The sequence below is a fragment of the Prinia subflava genome, chromosome 4 (genome assembly GCF_021018805.1).
Source record: "Prinia subflava isolate CZ2003 ecotype Zambia chromosome 4, Cam_Psub_1.2, whole genome shotgun sequence".
NCBI lineage: Eukaryota > Metazoa > Chordata > Aves > Passeriformes > Cisticolidae > Prinia > Prinia subflava.
This window is the reverse complement of record NC_086250.1, coordinates 34,291,849-34,302,912: the sequence shown is the minus strand read 5'-3', so window position 1 is coordinate 34,302,912 and position 11,064 is coordinate 34,291,849. Positions and strand designations below refer to the sequence as shown.

General features: G+C 53.2%; 1 protein-coding gene across 1 annotated transcript; it reads left to right on the top strand.

Moving 5' to 3' along the window:
- The first annotated feature begins 5,382 nt into the window (after positions 1-5,382).
- Positions 5,383-7,005, top strand: MYF5 (myogenic factor 5). Its single transcript, XM_063394904.1, has 3 exons — positions 5,383-6,137; positions 6,589-6,664; positions 6,802-7,005. Exons 1-3 carry the CDS (start codon positions 5,631-5,633, stop codon positions 6,993-6,995), a joined length of 777 nt encoding a protein of 258 aa, XP_063250974.1. The 5' UTR covers positions 5,383-5,630; the 3' UTR covers positions 6,996-7,005.
- The last annotated feature ends 4,059 nt before the right edge of the window (positions 7,006-11,064 follow it).

Here is an 11,064-nt window from a genome sequence, read left to right as displayed (position 1 = left end):
GCCGACCTCCTGCCCCGTCCTTGAGCTGGGAGAGGCTCAGTGCGTCTCACCTTCTCTCGGCACCGAGGGCTTGAACGCAGGGCTGGTCTGAGGCAAACTGACGGGCCTGGTGCACTAATGGTGCAGCAACTGGCTGCGACAGAAGCCCGCTCCCTCTGGGACTGGAGAGGGCTGTAGTTTCTTCCCAGGAAGGTAACTCCCCTTGACTTCCTTGAGCCTGAGGGAGAAGGGAATGGGGTCCTTAGGGGAGGAAAGAGTTAAGGGACCGAAAGGGTTTGGAGTGGGGGGGGGTAACAGCATATGATGCCTTTCACTCAGTGATGTAAAAAAACGCCGCCTCTCTGAGGATGGTGGAACGGAGCTGCTCAGTCAGAGCGTTACGGTTTGTAATAGATTGTACCCCCGGGAAGGGGCGACCACCAGGGAACGGCGCATTCTGCCCCCGGCACACACACAGGGCTGGCCGGACAGCCTGCACAAGTAAACAGAGGACACTTCAACTCTACCCGCGTGCGGTCTCCTCGTCAACTTTAGCCCTTGATTTATTCTTTGTTTCTGGTTTTTGAAAGGTCACAGTCGCGTTTCGGGACGGTGTCCCCCTTCCCGACCATTTGGGGCACGAGTACACTCATCTGAAGTGGAAACTCCGGGTAGAGCTAGCTCTCCAATCAGCCGTGCCCTCCTACCACCCCTTCTGTGCCGCTGTGGTCAGCCGGGTTTTTAAACTAGTCATGTGCTAGTTCTAATTGCGCTCTAATGAGATACTTCCTTGCAAACAGTAATTGCGTCTGGGCACAGTGATGCAACAGTTTCCCCATTTTTTCCTCCTTTCAAATTAAACCCCGCCGCCTCGGGGAAGCCTCGGAGTCTTCAGAAAGCGGCGCGTCGGGGAGCGTGCCACCTCTGCGTGCCACCTCTGCGACCTGGCGCAAGAGAGGAGGAGACGGCGCAGCTCGCTTTATAGCGAAGGCATTTGCCCAGCGAGAGAGTATTTCAGATCGGGCTAGCAGCTCGTCGCCTTCCGTCCTAATCTGTTTCAAACCCCGCCGCGTCCGCGGGAAGGGCTACACACAGTTCACAGGGCGATCCGAGCCCCGCGGGACCCGCTGCCCGCTCAGGGCGGGAGCCGTGCTGAGCCACCCCTCGAAGCCGCAGGGCCGCGCCCGCCCCGGGGCAGCCGACTGTCACATTCACCCGCAGCCGGGCATTCACCTCCACCAGCCGCCCGGCAGGACCCCCCGGCAGCGTCTGCTCCAGCAGCAGGGTAACTTGAGCGATTGTTTGGAGTAAGTTTGCCTAAAGGAGAGTTTTTTCATTAAATAAAGAAAATACCTTCCGAAGAGACTCTCCGTGACCCCCGCGGCTGCAGCTGACATGCCAGGCTTCCCAGTGAAGGTCGTCAGTGTGTTTGCAATTAAAATGTTTGTGTTAGATATTAATAACGATAATCTTTACTTAAGTCTCCAGCCAAAGCAAACAGGGCCCTGGAATCACAAAATCAAAGGGCAATAACTGGGTAAAGACAAGAGGTTTGTGATTTAATGAAGTCTTTTTCCGGAGGGACCGCGCACAAAGTCATCGACGTTTTTACGCAAACCCAAGTGCCCCTGCAGCTCCCTCCTCCCCTCTGCGGGCTGGAGGGGCCTCCCTCGCCTCTACCTGCTCCGCTCCCCCGGAGCCAGCCACCTGCTCGCTCCCCCGGCAGCCGAGGGACGCGGGGCCCGGGCCCGCCGTGCGGGCTGCCCTGCCCGGCGTGGCGGAGCTCCCCGCCCGCCCGAGGGGCCTGCGGGGCCGGGAGAGATGGGAGAAAGCGGGGAAGGGGGACGTGGGGTGCCTGTCTGCAGTGCTGCCGCCTTGACACCGCTTTCCTCTGAAGCGACGCGACCGAGCCTTTAAAGCCTTGTTTTTAGTTTGAGATTTTGTTTGTTTGTTTTTCTTTTCTTTTGTTTTGTTGATTGGGGTTTTTTTGTGGTTTTTTTTGTTTGTTTGTTTTTGTTGTTGTTGTTTTGTTGGGTTTTGTTGTTGTTGTTGTTTTGTGGTTGGTTTTTTTTTTTTTTTTTTTTTTTTTTTTTTTTTTTTTTTTTTTGTGTGTGTGTGTGTGTGTTTTGTTGTTGGTTGGTTGGTTTAGGCTTTTATATAGTGCATCTTTATTTTCCTCGGTGAAATCGCCCGCAATCCAGGGAGGGAAGCGGACAGCCAGCAGTAAGCTTGGCTCATTCTCTGAGCTCGAAGTTAAGGCGGTCAAGAGGCGACACACCAACTACTTTCAGGGGAGAATTCCTGCTTGGACTACTGCGGCTTTTTTCCACGGTTTCCGTCTTTCTGTGGAGAATGACCTAGGGATGGGTGTAGGGGGCAGGGAGGAAGGAGGTTGAATAATTGAACCATGTGCTCTCTGGGACGTCCCTCCGATAGCACGAACTAGCAACTTTTCCCAGTCTCAAGGCTGCTAAAAACCCCCTCGCGTCCCTTTGATCTCTCCTGGGAGTCCCGGGGAGCCAGCAGAGGCCAATGCCTTCTTCAGCTGTCCTCTATACAATTCCCTCTGGCAGGTACTAATGTGTTTACTTAGGTGCGCACGGTTCCCAGCGCTGGGGGGAACCAAACGTTTCTCACACGGCTGGAAGCGCCCGGCCCCCCCAGCCCGACTGGGAAATTATTTTGTTGTTGTCGGGGCATCCCGGAGGAGCACTCGCCGCCTCTGCAGGCACCCACGGGCGGCGGAGCGGAGCCGGGCGGAGCGGGGCGGCTCGGCAGAGAGGAGTTCCAGGCTCCCGCCGCCCTGCCCCGGGCCGGGTGCGCTCCGTGAGCCGCCCGGGCACAGCGCAAAGGCGCTCCGGAAGGCCGGGCTGGGGGTGCGCTCGGGGGCACCGCAAACACCTCTCACCCCCCCAGTCCTGTGACTGATGGCTGCGGTAGGATTTTCTCCTCTTAAATAGAAAGGCGTGGAACTTGGGAAAAGATGGCACGCTCTGCAAACGGTGCCCACATGGGATGGAATGCCTCCAGGAATAGGTGCGGCACGGCGATTCCTGAGGAGAGCTGGGATGAGGAACACCATTTAAAGGGATCCTGACACGTTCACCACTTTGTCTCCACCAGTCCACAGGAGCAGACAGTGTCTGATGCTAAGGCTGTTCCCACTTTCCAGACTTGAGCCTCCTGAAATGCAGCACTATCCTCCCCCTTTCCCCCACCCCGCCCTTCACCAGCAGCCTCGTTAACCAGCCTTGTAGTCCATGTTTTCTCCCCCGTTTCTTGAGTTCCACTCGCCTACTGCATTTTTGCAAATTTGTTTTGAGATCGCTTTACCAGAGGAGCCGGGGCTCCTTAAGGGATACTAATTACTGATTTTTTTTTCCTTCCTGACTGACAGGCCCTTCCATGGTTTCTTCCATTTCCCCAAAAATATTAAAGGAAAAAAGAAAAGATTTTTTCCCAGCTCTTCAAACCTTTTGGGGAAAAGCCCGTTTCTTAACAGCCCCAGCTCTGCTGAGTTAAGAGTCAAATCTGCGAGCTAAAGCTCTGTATGCCAGGAGAGCGGGACTGAGGGGTTTGGCGTTGTGCACAGGGAGATCTTGGAGAGAAACCAAGCATGTACCAGCCCAGGAAGGTGATCGGAACTGCAACCGGCACTTTAAAGATCAAGTTTATTTGTGCACGAAGCATAAATATGTAAACAGGTCTATTTTAGCTAGAGCAAACGTGCTAAATGAAATTGTGTGTGTCTGTGTGTGTGCACGCCACAGCCCTGTGAAGAGTTCAAGTTACTGCGAGCAGAACCCCTCCTGACTGATGCTGTCTTAGGAAAACAATAGGGAACTGTCCTATTTCAGATGTGGCCCAACAAACAGCAACCTGCACCTCAGGGCGGCAGAAGCTTCAAATTCTGAGCGTTCCCAATCTGCAACTTCACTCCTTTATCAACCCCCTGCTTTTCATACAGTATTCATTTCAAAAGGGGCTCCCCGTGTTCATGGCCCCAAATAAACCAAAGCAGTGCAGATGTAGCCTTCCCCAGCTTTCAGATAATTTTGCATCCCTTCGCAGGAAGAAGGGTGCGTGCATGGTTGCTTTTTAGGAAGAATTTTAGCCTAAGTGGAAATCCGTCTTTGGGATTGGGGACTCGAGGGTGGCAGTAGTGGGGAAACAAGGACGGGCTCCCTGCAGCCCCAGCACAGGCCGAGCTGCTTGCCCTTCTCCGCCCTTGCCCGTGCTGATCGGAGGGCTTCCCGGGACCTCTCTCTCAGGAGATACTGCCCTGCCCGCCTTGCTCACTTGATCAGCGGCTCCTGGAGACCAGCGGCCCGCCGTGCCACCGCATTACCTCTTCCCGAAGGGAGGCTAGCTGAAGGCGCCTTTTTCCTGCCACACAAACCTGCTCCGTAGCGTTTGAACCGCTGCTGGGTCACTTGCTCTCCGTTTGAGTTAGCCGAGGTCACATAATTTTATTCCCAGGTAGGGAAGGTTTCCTTTGCCTTCTCATAATATTTTCCCCAGCTACAAAAGCCACCTGGACGAAACCAAAGGATTCCTGCGCGTTAGCAAATGCCTGTTAAATGGCTTCATTACCACTCTAATGACCCTTGCACCGCTCGGTCCGGCTACTGCTGCGGCTGGGGCTCTGCAAGGCTTTTGTCCCCTTGTGTAAAGTTACTTAGGGATTGCGGGGTTAGAAATTTTACACTTCCAGGAGGGGTTTGTTGCACTGGCAGCTGGGACGCATCTGTAACGGTACAAGTTTGCCTGAAAGCAGAAAATTAGCAAGCCCAAGGCACTGCTTGACGGTTGTGTCCCTAGCAGCTCCAGGTCACAAGAGTAGGAGAAAGAATGGGAAGGGGATTTGTCTCGGAGCGAACACATGCACTTTTCTTTTGTGAGTACCCTTCCTTGTGATCCAATCCGACAGCACTAAAATCTGGTTTCCCTCCTCCTTGTCTCTCCCGGCCGCAAGTAGCTGTGCATTGTTGTCCCCCAGTTTGTAAACTTGAACAGTGGGTGGCACAACTTTAATTACTGGACAAAGCGCTCCTCGAGATAAATAAACACATCTTAGGTCTAAGAAGAAGTTCATAATTTTTTTAGGTTAGACCTGGATCACGGGCTGTAAGAAATAAAGACATGCAAGTAGACAGTATAGGTGACTCTCCCGAGGAAACGTGATGGGAAGCGGGAGATAGGAACATCGGGACTAGGAGTGGCTCTGTAGGAGCCACTGACAAGTGGTTGGTGCGCGCCCACTGCCCCTCTTTCTCTTTCCGTACCAAACTGCAAATTCGCAGACTTGTTTGGAAATTCGGAGATGGCGCAATCAGTTCTTGGGAGGTCGTTCATTAGAAAAGTGCCCATCTCTCGGCGCTCCAAAGGAGCGGTGCGGAGCAAATTGTCTCCTGGGGACTGGAGGGGGCTTGCCCAGACAGCTCTCGGCAGGGGCTGTGGTGGGATATGCTAATAAAGACTGGCCGCTGCGGACCAGCCTCCCTTTCCATGTATATATAAGGGCCCCCCGCATCAGGCGAAGGACACTTGGTCTCGGGTCGCTAATTACTGAGGAAATTGCCCCAGCGCGCTGCGGAGCGCCTCGCCAGAGCCGGTGGCCGCCGTCCCGCACTGACGCCTCCGCAGCAGGGATGGAGGTGATGGACAGCTGCAAGTTCTCCCCGTCCGAGCTCTTCTATGACAGCTCCTGCCTCTCCTCCCCGGAGGGCGAGTTCCCCGAGGATTTTGAGCCCAGGGATCTGCCTCCTTTCAGCACCCACGAGCCCCCCGAGCCCGCCTGCTCCGAGGAAGAGGAGCATGTCCGAGCTCCCACTGGCCACCACCAAGCTGGTCACTGCCTCATGTGGGCTTGCAAAGCCTGCAAAAGAAAATCCACCACAATGGACCGGCGGAAGGCAGCCACCATGAGGGAGAGGAGGAGGCTGAAGAAAGTGAACCAGGCTTTTGAGACCCTGAAGAGATGCACCACTGCCAACCCCAACCAAAGACTCCCCAAAGTAGAGATCCTGAGAAACGCCATCAGATACATCGAGAGCCTCCAGGAGCTCTTGAGGGAACAGGTAGAAAACTACTATCACCTGCCGGGACAGAGTTGCTCCGAACCGACCAGCCCCACTTCCAGCTGCTCCGATGGGATGGTAAGGCACAGGCAGGAGCCACAGGGCTGTAGGGACCCCAGGACGGCCCACGGGCAGATCCCCCTCGGCCTAAGGCCGTGGGACTAGTCCCGTGGGTGCGGGACGGGCCGAACGCACCCGGACATCAGGAAAAGGCGGGCGGTTTGCCTTAGCACAGGCCCCTTCCCAGATTTTCCTGAGCACGCACTGGCCCTTGCGGGGATGCACGGGGGGCGGTGGCGCTGCACCCCAGCCCCGGGACCCCGGCGTCCCTTCTGCTGCCCCCTTAGCGCGGCCTTAGAGGGGTCAGGCTGGGGCTGAGATGGGCAAGGCGCTGCCAGCAGCCTGCCCGGGGGGCGGCTGCTTCTCTCCCTCCCCTCCGGCCTTTATGGCCCGTTCCCCTCTCGGGGAGCGTCCCGCGGGCCCCGGGCGGCGGCGGCAGGGCCGGCACTCGCCCCTCGCTGTCTTGCAGGCCGACTGTGGCAGCCCCGTTTGGTCGGCGAGAGGCAGCAGCTTCGACGCCGTCTACTGCGCCGAGATGGCCCACGGTAAGCGGGACCCGACCCGGCGCGTCCCGGGGGGCAGAGGCGGGGCCGGGCCGCCCCCGCTCCCCGGGGCGTTCGGGGAGGGGGCGCGGCACCCCGCGGTAAGGCGCTGCCTGTCCCCGGCCCTCCCCTGGGCGCAGGGTACGCCGCCGATCAGAGCAGCGCCCTGTCCAGCCTGGACTGCCTCTCCAGCATCGTGGACCGTCTCTCCCCGGCGGAGGAACCGGGGCTGTCCCTCCGCGACGCCGACTCCCTCTCGCCCAGCGCCAGCATCGACTCGGGGCCGGAGACGCCCGGGACGCCGCTGCCCCGACGGACCTACCAGGCGCTATGAGGGGCCGGAGGGCCGGCACCCCGCGCCTGCCGCCGGGCCGCCTCCTGCAAACGCTTCTCGGGCGAGAGGGGCAGCCCGGAGCCCCCCGGGCCCCCGCTTCCCTCTGGGGCTGCGGGCAAAGCGCCCCGCCGGCCCCCGGCCCGGGATCGCCCGCACCCCGGCAGGGCAGGCGGGCCCCGGGGCCCGGGACAAAACGCGCTGCCCTGGAATCCCCGCTACAAATAAAACGTGCTGTGAGAGAGTTGTGTGGCCGGCTGGTTCTTCCGGGGCATTCCCTGGCATGAGGGAGGGCAGCGAGACTCCTCGGCTGCGAGGCTCCGCCAGCATCCTTGTAGAGCCCCCACCCAGCTTCGGTGGCCCCTGGGCTCCTGCCTGCGGGGCATCCCCGCCTCCCCCCATCAGGGCAGTCCCGATTCCGGACATGGAGGGTCTTGCCGGGCTGGGAGATTGCTTCTCATGCCACCACTGCGTATCATTCTGAGACCATTCATGAAACAACACAAATATGGAAGTTTCAATTCTCAACACTGTGTGTTCTGTTATGGGCAGAGTTTCCTTTATTTTCTGCAAAAGTAAAAGTAATATTTCACAGTCATATTCTTCTCTCCTCCCTGCCTTCCCTTCCCGTCCACTCCTGCAAAGCTCATGTTTCTTTCACTGGTATGAAGATGGACTGTGTATTCCAGAATTTGACCCTAAAATTGCATGATGACTCTGCTCTTAAAACAACAGTATGATCTAGCTCTGATGCTGTGCTGGGGAATTTTACTTGTTACTCTGGCAGAGACAAATTTAACAAAGTTAGTAAGAATAAAAAACATGTATCTGTTTCACAAGCCACGAGGTATATTTCACAATATTCAGAAAGCAATATAGATTTATTTGCTCCTAATGACTTTGGTCTTACCAACCAGGATGCAAATTCATTAATCTACATGGCTCTGGAAATAACCAGATCAAATCTTCATGTATTTTCAGATTTAACAAGTATTTCCTTCCAGGCACTAAATTAGGTCTATCTGCCCTGAAAAATCTCAGACTTTTTGCACTCCTCTAGCTATAATTCAAAACTTTCTTAGCCAACCCTTCCCACCCCCCCAAAAAAAAGAGAAAAAAAATAGATGAGATGGAGAGATGTGCTCTTCCAGTTCATCCAGAAATGTTTCATATGATAAATACTCTGAGTGGGAAGGGATATACACACGTCACTGTTGTGGGATAAGGATGTATTTGCCATTTGTGTTTGTGTTGCTAGCACTCGGCAGCCAAGAGGCCTGGCAGTGGTATTTCACCTCTGATAAATCTTTCACTTGAACCCAGCCCAGCTGAGTCATGTCACCAAAAGTTATCACCTGACTGGCCTTTGGCAGCATCTCTGGACCAAAGATAAAAGAAGCCCTTGCTCAGGGATGGCTGTGTTGATGTAGCACCCTGAGGGTCTCTGTCCCTCCACAAGCAGCCACAGAGTAAGTGAGGTGGCGCTTGCCTTCCTGAGCCTGCAGCAGAGCAGTGGCAGGTGTGTGTCTGACACAGGGCAAGGACAGCCCACCCTTTGTGCACAGCTCCCCTCAAAATTACTTTCTGCCCTTGCCCACAGACTTGAGGGAACTGTTCTTTTCTTGCAGAATACTTCAGGAGGAGCCTTGACCAGAATGAGTTTTCTGTGTGTACAGATATGTCTGAACTAATCATGGAGTAGAAGTGGTTTTCAACCCCTGAGTTGCGGTCATGCAGAAGTACCAAGAAGGTATTCTCACACTCCTGTCATTGCAGATGCTTCAGGAGTATGCAAGTGCCTTAACACAGACATAGTCTTAGTTCTGGGCGATCACTTCCCAAGCCTTCTGTTCACAGGAATCCTTAGGCAAGACCATGAACATCACTGGTTTTATTTCCTGGCTTCTCACACGCTGCTGCAGTGTTGCAATGTTTGCTCCCCTCAATCAAAATACCATCCCAAGAATACTTCTTATGCCCAGGATTTAATAGACTGCAGATGATTTTAAATGGTGTTTTAAAGTGAGCTAAGCTAGAGAACTTTCAGCATTTCACTCTGCACTACTCTGACCTTGGCAAGTGATCTCGGATGAAGTATGCAGAGTAACACTAGAAAATCACATGTTGGTAATGTACACCTCTCTTTGGCTGGCAGACATTTCAAGCGTCGCAGAAAGGTCAATACTTCTGAGAAGTAGCTTTTCAGAGTGTGAGGAGAAGCATTCCATCTGCGGGATGTTTGTCTGTAGCCTCCTAAGTCCCACTACAGTAGTTTACAACCCGTAGGTTTCGCTGTACACATCTGGGAGGCAAAACCTCAGTTACAGGACACTGATGAATAAAGTTCCCATGAGCCAAAAGTGCAATAATCTGTGTAAGGAAGGGAAGAGAGCACCATGAAACTGCCTGGAGTCTGTGGATTGGGAAGAACAAAAGGGCTGTTGGGAGATACACCGTTCTGCTCAGAATTTACAGTTTAATAATAATATTAATAAGTGGAGATGAAAAGAAAGATTTGTATACTATATGAAACATGTTCATTTAAGGGAGGCTGTGGCCAGAAATAAATAAGAAGGTCTAGAAAATCTGAGCTCTGCCTATCCCAACTCCTACTACGTGTCTGATTGCTTAGGGCTCTGGGGCAGCATGTAGTGGCCTCACAGGCAGGCAGGTGCAGTGATGCCTCATGGGGTCCAAATAATGAATAAAACACAGAGGCTGTGTTACAGCAAGTTTTTTGACTATCACTCACTACAAGAAGGGCATAATTCCGCACATTTTTTACAATACTATTGTATTCTAAATTCTAATATTGTATTTTACGTTGTATTGTATTTTATTGTATTTTATGACTGAGGGTGGCAGCTGAGCTTTTTTTTTTTTTGTGTGTGTGAAGTCTCTTGCATCTTTGTTAATAAACCAAACAGAGGTCTTGATCTTTGTGAAATACATATTTTAAATTCAAATCAAAAGAGACATTTGTATGTTGCAAAACTAACATAGAAACCTAGAAAAGGTCTCTTAACAATAACATTAAGACAAAAATCCTGCTTTCCTAATGTCCAAATTTCTTGAGCTGCTTGTGTGGAAACCACTCATTTTGCCTGTAGGAAAAGATCAAGCTCTTTCTTTTCCTGTGGTAAGGCTTAAAAGTGATATATTTTTAGTAATTAGCTCTTGGAGGATGGAGGGATCTTTATTCATAGTGCTTGTCTAAATATGCCTAGGAACACCTCAAATTCAAAGCTACATTTCAGTGGAAATTCATCATCTCTTCTTCCCAGTTCACCCTGCTTGTCAGGAGCATCAGACTTAACCACAGCAGGCAGCTCACCTCTTCCCACACTAAACCTCCTCCCTCACTCCCTTCTTCCCTCCTTTCCTTCTCCTTCTCCACCTTCTCCTCTGCAGAGCCCTTGACTCGCTCATCACTTCTCCCTGCTCCTCTCAGCTGGACCCTGGCATGCTGAAGGTCTCACAGCTGGCCAGCTGACTTCTGACCTTTGGCAGGTTCTGCTTGGGGTATCAGCCTTACAGCTGGCCACAACTGCCTTCCTGGCAGCTAAAGGCCTAATGAGCTTGGCCAGCTGGAGACTGGGCTGGAATCCTGCTGGCTAATTTGACCCTGCCTGAAGGACTGGGGGGTTCACCCCAAAATGTGGAGGAAGTAAGCAGTGGATCTCTCTATGTGCTGCTGCCCCAGGGCATTAGAGCCAGGCTTCTCCTGCAGCCAGTTGGATTAGTGGGATGACTGAAAAAAGAGACTGTAGAGCTGGTTTTACTCATGGTTTTTTTGGAGTTTTCTGTTGAGTATTAAACTTCATTAGTGGCCATTACCCTCACTGCATCTCATGGTGTTCACTCCACAGAGTCCAAGAGATACACCAGACCAGGGCTGGACTGAGGGAGATATTCCCCTTCCCAAACACAGTGGCATGTATTTTCCCTTTATCCAACAGTGGCATGTATTTTCCCTTTATCCAGCAAGTGGACACTTTTCTGTCTCCAGGAGGTTATGCATCTTGGACACTTGTAGGTATCATGCTGTACAACTGCTTTCTCAAAAGTCTCC

What these genes read in the sequence shown, in the direction of transcription:
- MYF5 (XM_063394904.1), top strand. Translation starts at nt 5,631, where the DNA reads ATGGAGGTGATGGACAGCTGCAAGTTCTCCCCGTCCGAGCTCTTCTAT. An exon ending in CCAGCTGCTCCGATGGGATG is followed by an intron (nt 6,138 to 6,588) that starts GTAAGGCACAGG and finishes GCTGTCTTGCAG; the next exon opens with GCCGACTGTGGCAGCCCCGT. An exon ending in CTGCGCCGAGATGGCCCACG is followed by an intron (nt 6,665 to 6,801) that starts GTAAGCGGGACC and finishes CCCTGGGCGCAG; the next exon opens with GGTACGCCGCCGATCAGAGC.